Genomic DNA, 20,644 nt, shown 5'->3' on the forward strand with positions numbered 1-20,644 from the left:
TTGCATAGCTTTTATTTTTTATGAGGTGTACGTTTTGAGTTGGAGAACTGGGACTTTAACGAAAACTCTTCAATGCAAATTTAGCGATAAAACTACCCAGAGGAAGTGGAGTTTTTCTTGTTGACAGGAAGGGGCGAAGACAGCCCAGATGAGCAGGGAATGATTTGGCACAAATTACCCACACTAAAATTAATTACTACCGACTTGACCAGAACATTCGAGTCAACCAACCATGTCCTTTTGATGGCTGGGAACGAAAGCGGCACCAAAAGAGCAGCGAAAACAACTGAAAATTATGCATAGGAAAATTTTCGTTTTCATTGGAAAAATGCATAAACTTTTCCACGATAGAGGAAACAGATGCAAGGCACAGAAACAACTTGGCTGTCTGTCTGTGTTTACAGTCTTCTGTTAACTGAAATTTATCGCTCTTGGCCGCTCCTACGCGTGAAATTGTAATAATTAAAGAAAAACCGGGAGGAGTTTTTTTCGGGGGGGAAATTGAAAAACCATTACGCCGGGGCATTTTGTACATTTCGGTTTTCTCTTTATTACAGTTATAATTTATTTGAGGCGATTTTTCAATCGCACTCCACATGCGGTCAGCTCAAGAAGCGCTCCCTCCCAGTTGCAATCAATCATGGGAATTGTCAGGGGTTCCCCCGCCCCATAATACACGCAGTGCTCCCTCGATCAATCGAAGGGAGCATGTGTTATGCACATACATATCTTGCCCCGATTCGTTACGCATCTCAAAGTCGAACCGGAATGGCAGTTTTACATGCCACATGAGGCAGTTGGGTTTTCATTAATCAACATTGTAAGGGTTCCACTCTTGGACCTCGAGGATGCACTTGAGTGGGCGATTGGGATGCGGAGTGGGGGGCACTCACTTAACTGTCCAGTGAAGTGCATCTAGCACTGTAATCGGGGCTCTAACATTCTAATTTTAAGAGCACTTGTGGTCGGCGTCGTGGGAACAGGCATTTTGGGGAGTGTTTTAGCTATTGGTAGATCATTAGTATTATAACATGAGAATAAATGGACATATTTAATTTGTAAATATATTTTTAGGCATGGTATGGTAGTTATATTATGCTCTTAGATTCATAGAATACTAAATATTTTTGCAGATAATAAAGACCTACATTTTCCTTTTTATAATCATAATATAAGAATATATTGTTCATTCCCATTCCCATTATAGACTTTTTAAAGACTTTAAGATATATGTTTGCGAATAAGTTAATTTTTCTACTTATAATCACCTTATATCTTTTATAAAAACCCATCACTTTTAAATAAAGTGCGGAAACATTCTTATAAATTTGCTTCTACTTTTAATTGCATTTCCCCGCTTACTCTTCTTACTTTTTCTTCAATTATCGTTTTATTTTCCACGCTCTCTCCTTCTGCTAACCCACTCCACTTTGACCCTCTGCAATGGCAATTTTCACTTAATCGTTTTCCTTTATGCTGCTGGTACTCAATTTTCCGGGACTTTTGTTGCATTTTCCCCCTGTTTTTCCCCTTATTTTTCATTTTCATATTATTTTCTTTTTTCTTACTTTTTTGCCTACCTGAGGTGCAGTTTGCTTTGACAGCTCTCTCAATTATGCACAGGTGATTGCCGTGCCATTAGGACGCTCTTTTCCCGACCCCGCCTGTTTTCCCCCGCTAACAATAGAATTAAATACACCCTTACAGGTGCGTTTCGTGTTTCAACCTGTTGTCCTTTTCAGCATATTGTGTTACCTTTGGTCCCTTGGCCGGTTTTCTGTATTTACCCTGCTTCCGGAAATTCCTTTGCCATTCGAAAGTGCAGCAGAAAAAGTAACAAAAAGGTATACATGTCCATCTCTTAAAATATGCAAGAAAGATACGTTTTTAACAAGCAAAGAATAATTAAGTAACATTTTCCCATGTCAGCGGCACTTCCTACTGCCGTAAAGAACTAGCCCCAAGGAGGTTTTCTCCCAAGTTCTATCCACACTTTGTTTGCTAAGCCAACTTTCGACACCCAAAAACGAAGGAAAAAGACCAAAGATTGGTCTTTAACCATTCCATTTCCATATTCATTCGATGTTTTTATGGTTTTACTTTTTGGCCTCAGGCGAATTCGAAACCCAAAACTGCATTTTGTTAATCAGTTTGATTAATGTTGCCCTAATTGACTTTCACTTGGTGCTGGTTTCGTTTTGTCTGTGCTTTTACGCGGGTATATTGTTTTTGAACAGAATTTAAGCAACCAGTTTTACAGGGTATGCCGCCTTTCTTTTTCATTTCGAGTCGCAGGAAATTTCCATTCGGATTCGAAAGATCTCCATTTAATTGCCGGCAATTTTTAGCTCGTTTTCACTGTGAATCAGTAGCAGCTGCATCTCCATTTCGCTTATTGATGCCACATGTCGGGACATATGCTCAACATTTGCGCAACCTTTAGATACCAGATACAGATACAGATACAGCTACATTCGCGGCTAGTTCGTTGACCTTTTGCCTCTGAGGGAGCTCAGAACTTTGTCCGCAGATATCAAAGCAGAAAGCCATAACTAGCAGTCGCAGTCTTCTGCCTTTGCAGTTATGAAGTTCTACTTTTCATTTCAACATCCATTTCTGTTCACTTCGGCTCGGTTCAGTTAGTTGGCTATTCACGAGAAAGTGGCACGACATGTTCCCCAGCCGCCCCGTGCCTGCCACCCTGGCTCTTCCTCCCGGTTAACTTGGCGTGTTCAGGAAGCATCGTCTGGCGAACTACACCGAAACTGGGTTGAAATCGGCTGACAGACGCCGGATGTCATCTAGCTGTCGGACTATTTTCCTGGCCTCCTCCTGCCTTTCCGCTCTCCGCTCCTATTGATGGTGCTGTTCTTCGCCCACTCCGCTTTTATTATGAATTTTTTCAATTCAATGAAAGTTTGAAGAGGGGGAAGAGAGTACATTAGCTAATAATATAGGGGGTGTTCTGAAGGAAAGACTAGTAATTGGCACCCATAAGATATAACTAACTTTTTATAATATATTCTTTAAGAAAGATAAAGAATTTATAGAAAAACACATTCTTTTTTTGATGTTCTGATGATTCTGATGATCAAAAACGATATTTTAAAAAATGCCTTTTATAGATTGAAAAAACCTTAAAAAGAAGCCATTTTTTTCTTTGTTTATGAATAAAATTGTATTATACGGTATCCGAAATCCAACAAATATCTTTATATGGATATAATATCATATTTTTTTTTTTTGTTTTTTTTACCGAACACACCCTTTCATTTTCAAACAAACCCCCTGAATGCATATTATTCACGTAATCTGACAGGCTTAATAAACTACGTTAACTGGATGCCACTTAAATTCGTATCGCTCCTTTTTTCGGCATCGTCCTGGCATTCCACTTGACGGCACTTGAGCCACGTCGTCGTCGTCCTTTTTTTTTTTTTTCCATTTTTTCCGCCAGGGGTAATTTTTGCACGTGTGCCGACACTTGACGGAAACTTTGGAGGGCAGGAAGCGGGGAACTCCTCCGAAGACGGTGCAACAATTGGGGAAGACCTTAAAGCGCTGCCAGCTCAATTAAGGCAACGTAATTGGCCTAATTGACTCGGACGGCCAACAAAGGCTGCCATCTAAGACATAACTTTTGCGGCTTGGGGCTGGGGATCCCGTTGGAACACACAGAGAGTGAAATTTTAAGATTGGGCACGATAAGCACGTTGTTGTCGGTGGGGTTGGCTTTTGGCCCCGACTTATCGCAGCAACCCAGAAAATGAAAATAAAAATCTATCCAAACACAAGCCCAAAGTGAGGCAACGCCGGCAGACGACGCAACATAAAAACCTCATCAACAACAGCGTTGACACAAAGACCTCAAATAAACAGGCAGCAATTTCAAAATAAGAAAAAAATAAAGACAAAAGCTCTACAGAGAAGACCGAAACAAGGGGTTGGGGCTAAGAAAAAACAAAAACTTACATCCGAGCAAAGAAATTGAACTTCCTTCTTCGGGTTTCCAGTCCAGAGAGAAAAAGTTTGGCTAAATAGGGAATTTAAGTAAAAAAGGTCAGAGCATGAGGCATAAAACATCTTAAAGTTTTATAATAATTTGAATAGTTGGTATAAAAAATATAAAAGTTCTTAAAACATACAGAACAGAGCAAATATTTAAAAAAGAGCATTTAAGCTATAAAAGTCAGAACATGTAGGACAAGGATATTACCATTTTTTTTATTTTAGAAATAGTATATAATATAATAAAAAAAGGTCTTAAAAATATACATAAATATGAAAATATAAAAATATTTTTTAGAGAGATAACAAATTTAAAAGTAAAATTTGTCTGACAAAATCATAAAAGTTCTGGAAACATACAGAGTGTAGTATTAAAATGCTATTTTTCCCTGTGTACCTAAAACTTGTGCTTAAAAAGTCAAAACCCATTTGGGTTAAGCCAAAAGCTAACCGGTGGGAGGTAGAAAAAGAGGGAAACCATGAGCCAGCAGAAATTGAAATTCAACTTCAAATTCGTAATGAAATCGAAAATGTTTTTTGTGTGTGCTTGCATAGCAGGAAAAGCCAGCTTGGCGGCCAATTGAGAATTGAAATCGAAACTCGCACTCCACTCGAAAATGAGCAGGAAAATCCACAAGACGATCCGTTAAATTGGCGCTGCTAATGTGTGAGCTTGTGCGATGAGTGGCATAGATGATAATGCCGACGAACATGGGGCTGCTAATGGGTCCGATGATGAAGATTGAAGAAGCCAATTTACAAAGGGTATGCTGCAATGGAAAGTCTGATCTTCAAGTTTCTTTCACTCGTGGAAAGAGGCACACAAAAACGCACTTCCGCATGCGCTGGGGAATTTAATTAGAATGAATTGGAGCAGAACTATATTTTCAATCGATTTGCGTAGTCCATAAGAAACGATTTTATTAGAGAATTTGATATGCCCCAACTTAATTCCAATTTAAGTTAATTTATTTTTAATGGGTTTCAATTGGTGGAAATTGTGGGTTATTTAAAATGAAATTCCTACGATAGATATATTTCTTTTAAACAGGTTCCTTAGATATTATAGTGTTCCTTTGGAAGTTGGTGTGACAAAATACAAAATACTTTCAAAGCTTATTTTATTATTAAAAAATAAATAAATAATTTTATTTAGTTTAATAATGGTAATCTCTTGTAGATCTATCCTAACTTTACTGTTTTTTAAGCAGTCAATCAATGTCTATTTCCTTTCCCCTAAATAAAACAGTATTTATTTTAATACTAATTTAAACCAAAAGCTAATTACATCTTTCTGTTTTACTTTCAGCGGAGACGCGAACGCGGTCGCATCCATTTGAAGGGCGTTCGCCTCGTGGAGGAGGCGACGGTCAGCGGCGAGGGCGGCGATCCCTTTGCACCGGATGTGAGTAGCCAGAAAGCGCTGGGAAACCGGCGCACAGAGTGGTTTCTTCATTAACAAACGTTCAAATCCATCCAGGGTTATCCGTTCCAAGTGGGCTACTGTGAGATCTCATCGTCGGCGAATTCGCATCAGTTCGGCTCGGAGAACGGCGGCGGCGGGGGCGGCATTGTCGAGGGTCAGCAGAGTGGCCGAGCGGTGCCCCAGTACACACTCTACGTGATCGCCAACAGCGAGAAGGAGCGCACCGAGTGGATCCGCGCCATCCGCCAAGGTGAGCCCCCAGTCCTAGTCCCTACCCAGCCATTGATTCGATTGATGATGACCCAAAAACTCAAAGGGAGGAGAACTGCAGCTGTTTTTGGCCAGATCAATCGATGGCGATAAGAAAGGCAGCCGAATTCATTTAAAGAAACGCCTGGTAATCAGGAGAAATGGCTGAGCATTGGTTAGATGGCAGATGGATCTATACCTTCGAAAATATGATCTTGAAACCTTATCGAAAGACCCTTAAAAAACTGTCATCTTAATTCGTGAATATTTATGCTTGGACTCAGTTATTTCCACCTTCTAATAATCATTATTTTACGATCTATATTTATAGTTTGTGAGGATAGTAACACTCCCAAGTCGTATCGCTATCATCCGGGCTTGTGGTCTGGCAAGAAGTGGAGTTGCTGCAAGGGATTGTCTCGAAGCACCTTTGGTTGCAGAGCTGCGGCCCATTGGCGTGAAGCAAATAATAATCCAAGTAAGTAAAAATATATTAAAGGAATTTGATTCGAAAAAACCAACAAAATATGCTACAGATTGTAAAAAATATTGTATATCATATTATATAACCTAGACTTATAACTGATAGCGAGATTATAGCTGTAGTTCTTAAAGTGAACTATGTTCGGTAAAAATTAAAGTCCCTTGAGATGATATCTTGCGCTGCCCTGGGTTCCCCGACTTTCCGGCGGGGTTGAAGCACCTCTTGAGGCTAGCCTTGACTGGCGACTTCCTTGGCGTGTCAGGCAAATGTCATTGTCAACTGTGGGAGTTCCCCCGTGGACTTCCTTGGCCCCCCTCCCAGTACCCAGATCTCCAGTTCTACAGTTCTCCCGCCCCCCTTGAAAATCTTCCTTTGTATCTGCACATTTTTTCTCACTTATCGCCCCTTGTTTTTCACACACATGTTCTGCATTCGCAACGCTTTTCCTTTTTCCTGTCGTCAGGCCTTATTTGACACATTGTCTGCGGTGCCAACAGGCTCCCCATTTGGATTTTCTTCATTTTTTCTGCATTGTGTGTGCGTGTCTGAAGTGCAGCTCTTCTACTTTTCTAAGCCGTTAATGAGCGGGCTCGAGAGGAGGCTGAAGATGAAGAATCTGAGAGTTACGCAGATACTTGCACTTCTGTGTGGCCGGAACAAATACCTCCGCGAAATGGTAATACCTATGTATACAACTCTAATGCAACCTGGCACCTGGTGTAAAGTTTTTTATTGACTAGGTGCGAATTCCACATAAAGCGCCTGTGGTCAGCCAATAGTTGCTGAAAAGTTTGTCTTCCATATTTGCCTGGCAACTTTCAGGTTGGCTAAAATAAACAAACGGAACATAAAACGAAGTAACACTTAAATTACTTTACCTAAAAGTGAAATATACTAGTAAACTTTAAACCTTATCTGTAAGATACCATTGCTTCCGTCACTAGACAAAGAAATTGTCAAATTATGTTGTACAAACATTTCCAAAATGTATCTTTTACCTCACGAGATCTACTGTTTGATCTCACCAGATTGTGTCAGAGATTTTGAGTCATCAAAACAAATCTTTGGCTAGCAAAAGATATAAAAATATTCAACAGAAAATTATCAAGGTGGTAAGACACCCTTTGTAATACACCTTTCTTTATTATCTTTTAAAGAAACCCAAAAAAGAAATGCTCTACCATAGTTCTCAACTATTTGTTCAGTATCTAATGTGTGAGATTGGAGTGTAAACACCCTTTGGGCTGGCATTATAGGAGCAATCCAAATCGTTTGCTCTCATTATCAGCTGTCATAAATATTTTGATGTAGATTGCCCATTTTCCCGGCACCTTCCTCAACCTTAACCCCAGCTGAAATCGTTGGATAGAACTTTTCCCATTCGCCGACAGCCCGCAGATGTCAAGCTGATTTTCTGATTGCTCATTTGTGTCATCAGATTAGATTTGGAAATGGGAACGAGACTGGGAAAGCAGCAGACAGACCCCTAGATGCCATGTGTGGCCACATTTAGTCTCTTTGTTTGACAGTTTCACCGAATTTAGGGCCCAACAAATTTCAGTTCCCTCTGGTGGCGATATCTTCATGAGGACTCTCCCCCGTTTTGTAAATTTTTTTTTTTTGTTGCTTGTACGGTGGGGACATCAATTAGAGGCGTCACTTTAAATTGCCGTTAAGTCTGCCAATTTCGACCAGTCATTCATGGCTGCTTTTTGAGGGGTATCTCCAAGGAGCCGGGCGGAAATAACAATAAAAATCAGGTCGCCTTCATCTTCATTTATCAGCCCAAGACAATGAAAGTGGAATGACTGGGGTCGCGATTGCGGGAGCTTGTCAGTTGCCGTTACAATAAATTAGCCTGTCAATTTTCTCCTTCGGTTATCTTTCACTTCACCCCTGCGGTCCTACGCCCCCGAGGCTTTGGTTTTGGGGTCTTCGGAAATTAATTATGTGGCCCGAAATCCTTTTCCCTCCGCATTTTGACTTTCGCCGCGTGCCAGCGCCTGCGATGTGTTGGCATTGTGGCAATTAAAAGTCCACTTCGAATGACTCTTGAAATGGTTTTTACCATTAAGCGAGGGTGAGATGAGTAAGAGGAGAAGTGCTAAGCTTTTGACAGCCATTAAGATGTATCCCTGTAAATCATTAATCAGGAATAAAGTGGAATATTACAGTACTGACCTATAATTCCGAAAAATATGTACATAAAGTTTATGCAACTTTTATCATACTTTTATTAACCTTTTCAAGATATATCCCCGTAAATTATGAAGTGAAAAAGATATTTTACAAATTTTTCAAAATATATCTAGTACCTACTAATATTTACTCATAACTAATTTAAGCATATTAATTATGTTACATTGTTAATTATAAAATTATTCTCCATAAATCCCTTTCCCCAGAAGTCGTAAAATGCTTAGGAATTTTCCCTGATAATTTTGAAAGATGGAAATAAATGAAGTAATAAACCCAACTAAACACAATAATCGGGCGAAACGCAGAAGGAACGGTCCGCTAGCTGCAATTTAACGATGTCGTTGCTCTTTCTCCAGATTGTTTTCTGGTTCGGTTTTCGGTTCTGTTCCACTATTCCCGAAAACAGAGATTTATGGGTCTCGTTTTAAGTGCTTCAAAAATAGTTTCATGTTGTGATTATTATCTGGGTACCGTGGGGCTAGGAAAATAAAGAGTGAAAAGAAATGGGGGGATCTAACCCATAAAAAAGTGAACTCGAAAACAAAGAGGCGAGCTGAAAGAAGTTTTTCTATTAAGCTTAATCTTGGCTTTTTCGGTTGCACTTTTTTAGGAATCTCTTATTTGTTGTCTCCTTTTCCATATTATTTTGACACACCAAACCGAACCGAACACCCCCACCCTAGGCAGGGAGGTTTCCTTTTGGCCAGTGGCCAGTGGCCAGTGCTGCAAACTGGTTTCGGTCTTTGGCCAACTCGGATGTATCCCGAAAAGCAGCCAGTTCGATATTTAAGAGCAAACCTCAAGAGAACAGCAGCCAAACGAACCGAAAGCCTGGCCAAACCGAGACCAACGAAAAAACAAAAAAGGCAGGCTGAAAACCAAGCTCAAACTGGTTTTTATTTTGGCTCTGGCTTGGGCCAATTGTTTAAGCCTCGAATGGAAAAAGTAAACAACAACAACTGGCCAGTATCTTGGCATCACTGCCATTGTGTGAGTGTGCGTCTGTGTGTGCCAAGGCACGTGCAATGAACTTGGCTAGAAAACTAGGATGGAACCTGGACTTATGGATGCCATGTTGCCTCCTTTCTGGCCGCAGGCTTTGCCCTCTATAGTTCCCCCGAAAGGGAGGAACTGCCCTGTCTATCTATCTGTCTGTCTGACTGTCTGTCCCCCTGATGATTTGATTAATTTCGCTATTAGCCGATCGCGGCCAGCCGTCCGCCCCCTCCATTTGATTGTAATTAGGTGCCCCTTGTTGTCTCCTGCAGATCGGAAAAGAAGACCAAGAGACCAAAATGCGTCGGGTGAGTGACCATGAAAACGGCCTAAAGTCAGGGGCTGATAAAAAGTCATAGTGCACTGAAAAATACAGAACATTTTTCAAAACAAATTCGATGGGCTTTTTTAGTTAAATATAATTTAAATATTTATCTTAGGCAACATTTGATCTATATATATCTATAGATATATAGATATATCTTTCATTCTGACTTATAATCTATCTACCTATCTATCTATCTATGTATCTATCTACCTATCTATCTATCTATATATCTATATATATATCCACCTATCTATCTATCTATCTATCTATATATCTATCTATATAACTATCTATCTACCTATCTACCTAACTACCTATCTACCTATCTATATATCTATCTATCTAACTATCTATCTACCTATCTTTCTACCTATCTATCTATATCTATCTATCTATATATGGCTATTCACCCGAAAATATTAATAACATAGCTTATCATTTAATTTGTCCAACAGTAAATTAATTTGCTAAGAAACTGAATCAGGGAAAAAAGTCTACTGCATAAGAGATACGATCGTAGCTTTTTGGGAAACTCCTTTAGAACTAAAAACCCTTTTTATTGAATACTGTAATACTTTTTCCCAGTGTAGGTTGTCTGAATCGCGTTGCTGTTCCCGTTCTTGAAAACCAATCCGCCAGACAAGAAACGCGCCTTGTGTTAGTTGTTGTTGCTGGTGCTGCTGCTTTTTTGTTCATGCATCTTCAGTGGCTGCTGGTGGCTGCGAAGCCTTCGACCTGCCCAATGTGCCTGGCTTTTAGCTCCATGCTGCTGGGTTCTGTTCAGGTCTGTTCTCCTCTGATCTTTCAAAAAGTTTTAGGCCTCGCAGTCGGAATCAGGGTGTCCCCACCGCACCCCCTGGTCATCCTGGCCATGATTAATGATGCGTTCTGTTGTGATTCGTTCTAAACGTGGGAAATCGGCAGCAGAAGCCGAGCTTTCGAATGCTTTGAACCCTTCGTTTTTTACATTTTTATTTTTACCCGTTCTCCTTTGTTAACTCACTCAATTCTCTTAACCTTTCCATCGCGCAAAAGACCACGCAATAATTATTTTCGGCCATACATAATATCTTGGCAAATTTCTCAACCAATTAATTTCTTTTCACGCAGAACTGGCGTGTGACAAGTGTTTGATTTCCCATAATCTGGCATTCGGTGTTATGTAATATTGACAAGAGGTTTGTCTGGCCACAGGATTTGTTATGCTAATCCGGTGATTATCTCATGTCTGCAGAAAAAGATGTGAAATTAGAAAAGAATTTCTATAATTCAGCAAGCAGGTTCTATCCAGTTGATTAGGAGCGTTTAATCATGGGATGTTGATAGGATTGCGTCAAAAACATTTGATGGATGGTATGGTAATGATTTTTTTATAAGAAAAGGTTTTTTGAAATCATTGAGAATTTTATTTATGAGTAAAATGCTATTTTGAAATGGGCGATCAAAAATATACATATAATATATTCATTTTATAATGATTAATATTTTTTTAAAATATAAAATTGTTTTTTTATTTACAAGATACACATCCCTAACTATAAAATGCGTTCTATCTACGCACTTCCTCTTTTCCTGGATTCTTTTTGTAGTCACATCCCCAAATTTTCCAGTCTTGTTTTTGTTTTCTTGCGTTCCAAAATGTTTTCCTAATTGCGTTTTATAATTGATATTAGCCATGTCCGCTCCTTTCTCTTCACCATGTCTTTCTCTCTCTCAACTCCGTTTTGGCCGGGAGCCAAAAGATGCAGCCACCACCCCCTTCCTCTCTTTCCTTTCTCCCTCTCTTTTTGTGTATGTGTGCTGCACTGCAAGTTGCCTTCCCAAAAAAAAAAAAGTAAATAAATAAAGAAAGACACCAAATAAAAAAACTGGCTCTTGAGCATTTGCTGCTCATTTCCTTAAAACTTAAGAACTTTATCTTACAGTTTGGCCGTCTCTCTTGCACTTGCAGCTACGCATGTAACTAATATTTAACCGATTCTAACTGTAATTGTGAGTGGCTAAGTGCACAAGTGCTCATTGATTTGCCTAGGCTGCAGCAACAACAACAATTTCAATTTGCGGTTATATTTCACTCCTCTCTTCTGCTCCGCTGCACTTTGCTGCTCCACTCTTCTCTCTTCTGAGGCTCCAATATTCTCTATCCCAACTCAGCTGCTCCACTCTGCTGGCTCAGTTGTTGTTGTTTTACCCCCTACTTGGCGGCTCTCTTAAGATCTGTTGTCGTTCCCCCTTCCCCATTTAAGAGGATCGCATCCCCACACGGCTTGTGCTCTCCACACTAAAAACAAATTAGTTAAAATTATTCGAGGAAAATCTGTAAGTTCGGCCAAAACTCTATCAAAAATCAGTTCTAAGATATTTCTGTGCTACCCCTAGTGAAATCACTAAACATTGAAAAAAATAACTCAGAAATCAATAACTGTAGCATACTTTTTAGGGGCCAATTAGCAAGAAAGACGACTTAATTACTGGAGACATGGTCTTTATGTTTACTATCCAAGTTTTTTATCGGTTTGAATTGAAATTTCGGAGAAGTATGAACGACATTCTGGTACTAATTTTTTTCTACAAGTACAAATTTTTAGAACTTAATAAAAATGTAGAAACAAATAGTGACTTGATTTCTGCTTTTAATTAATCTTTCTTATTTTAAAATATTGCTTTAAATGTATTTGTATTCACTTTCTTAAGTAAAGCATCTAGAATTCTGTTTAAAGAATGATCAAGGGTTTAAGTGTAATAAAAAAAGTATTTCTCCGAGTGTAAAATCGACTGTGCTCTCTCCCACTCTACCTATCTTGCGCTCGCACTTCTTGAGCTGCTGAAGAGAGCTCGACGCCTGCGCGATTCGAGTTGGCGATCGTTCGGGTGTTCGAGTTGCTTTTGAATCGTCGTCGAGTGCACAACGCAAAGCGGAAAGCGGACTGCGGTTTCGAATTTAGCTGCTGCTTCGATTGTCGCGTGTGCCATTGAAAACCGAAAACCCTAGCAGTAGAATACTAACTGAGTAAAACAAACAAACCTAACCAAGTTGCTAGATCACTGGCCGCAAAAAGTGCAATAAATTAGAAAATTTGTTTACGACCAAAGCGTGCGGCGGCGACAAAATGTAAATGCCCAGGCAAAAGTGAAGTTTCTCAAAGTGCTCGAAAGTGTGTTCTCAGCCCCGAAATAAAATCCAAATGTAAATATCTTTTGTATATTGAAAGGAGAAAGAAAGATGATTGAATAACACAGTGTTTGCAGCCAGGCGAAGCGAAGAAGTTGTGTTTCTTGATTTATTGCCCTGGGGATATCACCCATCTCCAAAACCCATTTCTAACAGTAAAAGTTGCTTATGTCACGACGCACACACACGCCAACGCCAACACACGGACGGACGAACCTGCGTTCAAACCCTATTTAGTTGACCAATCTGGCAACTCTGGGGAGCCGAACAAAGTTGTTTAACTTGTTTCTTTTTGGCGTGCCACAGCAGTTTTTCTGCTTTTTGCCTTCGTGCTTATCTTTTGCGCATTTTCTAACAGCCCCCCTGTCACCTGCCACCCCCCTCAGAAATTCATTATTTCTTCTGGCCATTTGCTTAATTAACTTGTCGAAAAAGCACACACTAAATACAGCAAACTGCGATGAGAAAGAACTCCTCAAAGGTCTTAGTTTATGGTCTTCTATTGTGTTGTATCTTGTTTTTGGGATATTAAAACTGATGGGCATAAGTCAATCGATGTAAATTTTGTATCTAGGCACGTGTAAGGATTATGATCTTCCAAGATACAACTCAATTTTTAGAGGTTGTTCTATTGTAAAGAATCCCTTGCTTTCTATTTTTAAATGCAAGTCACGAAAATAACAATTTGCTTAAATAGTTGGTTATTTTTAGTCTTAACTAATTGTTATTCAATATGGTAATTGGTTATTTCAACGGAAAAATATTAACGATCACTAACGTGTAAATTGTGGAATATTATACATTTTTCAGTGGCGTACTTTCTTTTTCTAGAAAATATACTTTTAAAGAGCTCTACCCATGAGTATTCCTAGCTCTCTCTTCATTTCACACCAGACCAATTAGCAAAGTGAGGGCGCCTCCGATCCTAACGAACTTCAATTTCAAAGTCGCTTTATGTCTCTGAAAACCTGAGAATTGTCCTAAGCAGGTAGCCGAAATAGCCCATCCCGCAATCCACTCCACTGTTGTGTAACTCAATATTGTTCTTGTGGATATTTGTTCGAGTATATTTCCAAAACAGGATCTTCCCAAACAGCTCTCTTTTCGTTTCGTTTGCTTTTCGATTGAGTCTTGGGTTTTGGGTTTAGGTCACTTTGCTTTAACGAGAATTTGTTGGCCGTCCGTCGTTTGGCTTGTGTTTATTTTTTCGTTGTTTTGTTTTGCCGTCTCTTGTGAGGCCAGCACGTTCAGGCAAATGCTTAAATACTTAAGCCTGCTTATCACGTAACCCAGCTCTGAAATAACCCGTGGAAAGCCATGGAATAACACTACCGACTTAAAACCCAGAGCCGCCTGTCGGCGTAAGGCACTCGCTCAATAAAGGGAGATATTTCAGGGGAGTGGCCATAAAGGAAGTATCAATCTTCCATGGGTTTTGATGGGTATTCCATCACCGATCGTAATTGTCTCTTCTGACGATCCTTTGTATTGAAGTTTTAAAACTGATTCTGATTTTTGCCTCAATTATAACAAAAATAGTTATTAAATAACTTCTGTCGTTTAAAGTCTTAAAATAACTTCAACTTAAGCTAAAAAAAAACTGTTTAACACAGTTAAAATAGCTTAGTACTATAAATACTCTCAAAAGAAAACACAGCCATAAACTTCCAGTTGCCAATAATTGTCAAAGAATGCAAATTACAAAGTGCTAGGCCCATTACTCATAGCTCTGGAATCTTGGAAAAACTGCCTTTTCTTACAATAACATCTCGCCATGTTTCCCAGTACTCGAGGGTAGTCCCTCCCTCGTTTCTTGAGTGCATTTCTCAACCTACACGATATTTACCCTTCACATTTCCCTCAACTCGATTCCTCAATTGGCTTATCAGTTTGGCTCTTATCGCAGTGCATTTGCCTGATCGCAGGGCCATTAAAAAAATTACAAAGGGCAGCTCTAAAAGTGCCGTTTCAAATTTCAATAGAAATCAATTCAAGTCGTCTGCTCGTGTTTTCTCAGCTTTCTTGAAGCTTTTGTTTATATGTAGAAAACATTTTCTCCCCATCTCCGCTGCCATCTTTTCTCTCCGTGGTGTTCTTTTCATGGGAAGAGGGTCCATAAAAAATAATAAAAATAACAAACCCAAAAGCCATTAAAAGGTAGCTTGAAATTGTCATTAAAAACTGAGAAATAAGCCGAACAAAAGGCCGGGAAGGAACGGGTAGAGTGAAAGATATAAAATCCCCTACATGGCAAGGCATTAAATTTGTAACTCCAAAATGTAACTACCGAGTCATAAATGTTTGGATTACAAATATTTTGATGGCAGCCGATTAAACAAGGCGGGAGGTTTACTTTTAAGCGTCTCTCAAGTGTGTGGATAATTCTTGGTAAATGCGATTGGCATCTCTAACCTCTCCATAAAAGTAAATAAAACAAACGAGGCAAAATGTTCCTAACAAATGAGCAAACAGTAAAATCCTCTTGATGATGTAAAGTACTCTCGTACAGTGGAGTTCAAAATGATAATGTTGTTGTAAAGGAAAAAGGAAAAGGATGTAGATATTTCTTAATTTTTTTTATATAGTATATAAAAATAATAAGTTGATTCAATGAACAATAAAGCGGAGCTCAAAATAATAATATATTCTAGGCTAAAGAATTTAAAAATTATATTTTAGCAAAGGGAAGGGAAGAGATTGTACTATTTTAGTGTTTCTTGAAAAGGAATTACGAATTTTATTGAAAAAAATAAATTCAGAAGTCTTAAACGTTTCCTTAGTAAGATACAGCCACCTATCGAGATCCTTCTATTTCGTTGGCCTCAGCTGTGTGTGGCATGTGTTTATGTGTGGCAGGTACCTAAGAGAGTTATTCATTGTCCATGTTAATTATCGGCAGGAAAAATGTATGTTTTCCACTCGCAAACAGGCCAAACCACTTGTGTGGCTGGCTGGCTCAATTTATAATGCAAACCAGGTTTGAAATCGAAGGATCCTCCGCCTAACTAGCGGTTTTGTGGCACTACACACACACACCCGAGAATACCACTCAGATAGCCAGGCACACGGATACGGGATTCAGATACAGATACGAAAAGGTAGTTTTCGGATGGGATGCCTCTTCGAAGGTTGCAAATAAAAATCGGAAACAAGTTTTCGCCCCGTCTCCCTCTCTCCCTGTCGTTTTAGCCTTTTTTCGTAGGCAGCTCTCTTTGAAACTGGTTAAAAAAACTCTTTTGCGTATTGCGAAAGCCTGCACTTAGTTGTTTCCCCTTTTTTACTGACTTTTCAGTACCGTTAGCAATTTGCCAAAAATAAATTGGCCCAAAGATTCAATTGCAATTTGCTGTTGCGGCCTGGGCCCGTTCATAAAAATTGCATTTTATGGGATACCCAAAGGCAACGGGTCAAGGTCAGCTACGTGCCATTTTATTTGCCGACTTCTTAACACCATCGCGCAGTAGTAAGCCCGAAAAGACCCAAAGTCGGGGAGCACAACAGAGCAGGGAAAATGAAAACATGACAAGCGAAAGCTATAGCTTCTTGACCGCTTTAAGTTATTTGGCGGATTTGCTTTGTTCACGCGCCCCGAGTTGCTGGATTTTTGGATCTTTTATGCTTTTTGCAGCGGCTTTAGCATTTACCTTTCGGAATCAGGTCAAAGCGGTTGCTTTCTTTCACTTTGCCACGCCCCAAACGGTTTATTTTGAATTTCGTATTCGGCTTTATTTTGGCAGCGCTTTCCTTTCGCTCGGGGCAGCATCTCAACTCTTTCGCTGATTTTTGCAGGGTCAGGCAAGGTCAACAAGGCGGTCGTAAGTCAACGCATTTACGTATTCATTTGTTTGTTTCTTATTTAGCTTACGTCGAGTAAAAGTTGAACTGATTTTCTCGTTTTTTGTGTCAACACTCGCATGCAATTAAAGTCGAGACTTTAATGGGCGCTTGTGTAAGGCGTGAAAATTTCACTTTTCCCAATTCGACACGAGTTTTGAGCAAAGAAAAGATACTTCTGTCGCACTTTGAAACTAGAAAATCATCCGGCTTAAAACTCTGATTCAATCAGGTATAAATGCTTCTATTGTTTTCATATTTCCCACGACTTTTCATCAGGCTTTTAACTTGAGTTTTCTCAAATAAATTGTTTTTGATGCCCCTGGCTTTTGAACTCTAAATGGGTGTTTATAGTATAATGAGTTTTCATATAAATTAATTATTTAGGAACTTATTTATTTAATATTTATAAAGATTAGTCCAAAATACCATAAAATACTTGGTGGAGTAATATCAAACTTAACTTTTAATAGTATAATTTTTGTTTTTATAAACATTTATAATATATATATATATATAATACCATTAATTTCCTGGTAAAGTAATACATCGTGTTGCTGGCTCTGGCCACCTTTTTCATTGGTATTCATAGCAGCACTATTTGTAACCGAATCCAAAATAATTTCCGTCCACACCTGATCATTTGGATATCGCTTTAACTGTTTATCAAGCCCCTACCAATCAGTCTGTAAATAGACTTTAATTTTAATACAGGGCCACGCCCATTCTGCGTAAACCGCAAGCCAAGAGCATCGTTAATCACTTTGAAAGTTCATTAGATTTCGTGTGTTTGTTCCACTGAATTGAGGAACCAAATGGGGTAGAAAAAAAAAACAAACTGGAAATTGATGTTAATTATGTTGCCAACAGTTGCTACTTTGTATAAGAAATGAGACATCCCAGTGTTACAGTGGAGCTCAATGAACTGCGCCTAGGTCTTCGCTGCCCACGGCTACAGGTTGTTGTCTAAGATTCGGTTTTTCTACTCTACTGGGTGCGTTTTCAAGGTTTTCACTTGCCTTCAATGGGGTATTGCCGTGTTGTAGGCAAACGAAAACTGTTCTACTTCGCTTAGAGCCCCATAAATCAATTTCGGTCTTACAGATTGGATCCGTCATTAGCTTCTACCGCACAAAAATGATTATTAATCTTGCGATACTGCAGCGCTTCACTCGAACAATTACAATGCGAAAATCAATGAAGCCGATGATGATTGTCGATGATGATGGGGGCAACCTCAACCGACTTTGGCTGCAGCATGATTAGCATTTGCAGCAGGCTAACCCCGATTGTTTAGCAGATTTTCTTACTGCAATCTGTGCCAAGCATTTGTAAGGAAATTCTCGAGCTCATCTTGAGGAATTCGAAGCGAATAAAAAATAAATAAAAAGCGAGACACGTTTGATGTTCTTCAAGCGAAGCGTAAATCAAATGCAAAATGTGTTTGATTTATGGGGAGATTCGTGTGTGCGAGGTAATTAAAAGCATGCTTCCAAATATTTATATTCAATTGCCCAAACAGGAATTGAAATTTCGGCGGCTTCCTCGGTTTCGTATTGGTTTTTTGATTGATTGTTTCAATGGTCCAACGTTTTTTGGCAATTAAAGCATCTGTTCCATGCGTTTGATGGACTTTAAGTAGTTTGGCGGTTTGCTTCCGCAAACTTTGTACTTGAGCAGAGGCTCATTAAGTTGTGTAGACCGAGTGTGACTTCAAAAAAGCGCAATTACAAATCACAAATCGCTTCGAATGGCTGCAAAAACCGCTTGCCCAACTCAACTTTAATGACCCACAACGCGTCCATGTCTAAAAAAATCTATCTCTTCCCCCGCCAGCAGTACAAATTCAATTGAAAAGGGGGAAAAATAGAAATACAATTTGAAAACGCGTCCGTTCTCAAATGATTCCCTGCGTGAGCTTGGCCGAAACGAGCGTCATTGGCAACATGAAGGAGCGGGTCAAGGAAATGAAAGTGTTCGGCTGCCGGCTGAACTTCTGGAACCACATCGGTCACAGTCTGACCAGTTCCAAAACCAAAGAAGGTAAATATCCAGCCCTGAATAGGGGTTTATTTGACTTGACACAAGTGGCTTACCAGCCTTCATTTAACGATCAAAATAAAAAACAACTATGCTCAAAATATTTCACAACAAACCCTTAAGAACTATGATCCATATTTAGTATTTTAGGCACAATAATATATAAATTTTTGCGTCTTAGTTAATGTTAATAATGGTTATTTTCTAGCCTTCAAAATGGGGTCAATAGACTTGACATCTATGCTTAACTCATCTAAAGTAAAGTTTAAAAATGAAAAACAAGTGTATTGCGCTCAAAATATGTTATAACAAACTCTCTTGAAAGTTTTTTATTTCATGAGTCATACTATAATAAACCTTTTTGTGACTGAGTTCACTAAATATATAGACTTAAAAGGGGATTTATAGACTTAACACAGGTGGTATAACCGAATAAATCAAGTGTCTTGTCTTAAAAATGATTTATAATAAACTCTCTTTAGAGCCATGTACCATATTTATTTTTTGAGACAACTTATAATAAACTTTTCTGTGTCTTAGTCCATGTTTACAATGGCAAACATGAAGGGGAAGAACCATAAGGCAGAAAAAGCTATAAATAGTATTTAATTTGAGTTTAGCTTAAACAAATTATACAGGTTCTAGCTATTAGATTCTAAGTTAAACAAGACAGCTCACGAAGATAAGCTTAATCAAACAAGAAACCTAAAGACAATTTATTTTAGCAAGAGATTTCAATATATGAAGCTACTACTATAAAAAGAAATTCGAATTAAATGCATGTCATGCTTACAAGTAACTAAATTTGTTAGGTAAACTATCTTAACATGGCGTTTGTATCTATGATCAAATATTTGACAAATGTATCTGTAGTGCAAACTAGACATGAATTTTAGTTTCATTTGCCTTGAGGAACTTTTCTAAAAGTTGTTTCAGTTTTCAAAAATGTATTTTACTGATAAGGGAAACTTCTTGGTCCGTTGTTTGTTTATTTCCACCCGACGGTTTCCCAACGCAAACAAATGATTTTAATCTTATGCAGCTAAACCCTACGTAAATGCTAAGAGTGCATCAATTACGTAATGTATCGCAGCGTAAACATTTCAGGAGGCTTTGCCGAGCCATTTGTAAACACGAAACCGTCTGATAGGGGATCCAGAAACCAATTCTGTTCTGTATTTCCGCATTGCATGCAAAGCGAAAGCTCAACTCCCATGCAAGATGACGTGGAGTCATCCCGCAGAGGCGTCGCTGGCGATGATGCCTTCCAAAGAGGCAGTCACTTGAGTTCTGCACTGGAAAACAATAGATAGGATTTCGAACTACTTCCAACAGATGAAATATATTTTAATGTGTATGTCATGAAAACATGAATCAAAATATGTGTTTTCTATGCTTTAAAATACGATGAAAAACAAACAGATCTTAAAAAAAACAATCATTAAATCCTAACAACTTAAGCTTTGTAAAGGTATTTTTTGGATACCAAAATGTATCTTGAAGAACCCTATTCTCGCAGTGCTTTCCGCCAAGCCAGCATTTAGCGACAGTCTGCCGATGCGATCGGGCTGCCTGCTCTTGGATCTCCGCTCCCTGACAATTATCATGATTATATGGCCATGGCTCGGATGGCAGGCGGTTATTAGATGATCGTCAGCAATGCAGCCGGCGGAGGAGCCTACATAAGAACATATGACAGCAGCTGGGCGAGACGATGCCAGGCACACGATAAAGAAAGCCGGAGAAGAATCGTGGGGAGAGCCAAGAGGAGCCGCGGAGACATGGCAATTGCATAATTGAAATCAATTAGCAGTCGTCGGGCAAGCCCAGAAGAAAAACCTGAAGACGACAGATCCCAGAGATCCATCCATCCATCCAACCGTCCATCCAGCTGCAATAAAACCGAAA

At 39.1% G+C, this 20,644-nt stretch overlaps 1 protein-coding gene across 3 annotated transcripts in view; it reads left to right on the plus strand.

The window, feature by feature from the left end:
- LOC108036067 (tyrosine-protein kinase Btk29A) overlaps positions 1–20,644 on the plus strand; it is a 53,356-nt gene that overhangs the window by 20,223 nt on the left and 12,489 nt on the right. Inside the window, exons 3-5 of one of the 3 annotated variants that reach the window (XM_017112011.3) lie at positions 5,318–5,413; positions 5,489–5,684; positions 6,015–6,161. In XM_017112011.3, coding sequence (XP_016967500.1) covers positions 5,318–5,413; positions 5,489–5,684; positions 6,015–6,161 — 439 coding nt within the window. Of the gene's footprint in view, positions 1–5,317; positions 5,414–5,488; positions 5,685–6,014; positions 6,162–12,580; positions 12,878–18,532; positions 18,740–20,644 lie in introns of those variants that run through there. The other 2 variants (XM_017112012.3, XM_017112013.3) reach the window with 2 other exon arrangements.

This window comes from Drosophila biarmipes, chromosome 2L (genome assembly GCF_025231255.1).
Source record: "Drosophila biarmipes strain raj3 chromosome 2L, RU_DBia_V1.1, whole genome shotgun sequence".
In the NCBI taxonomy this organism is placed as follows: domain Eukaryota; kingdom Metazoa; phylum Arthropoda; class Insecta; order Diptera; family Drosophilidae; genus Drosophila; species Drosophila biarmipes.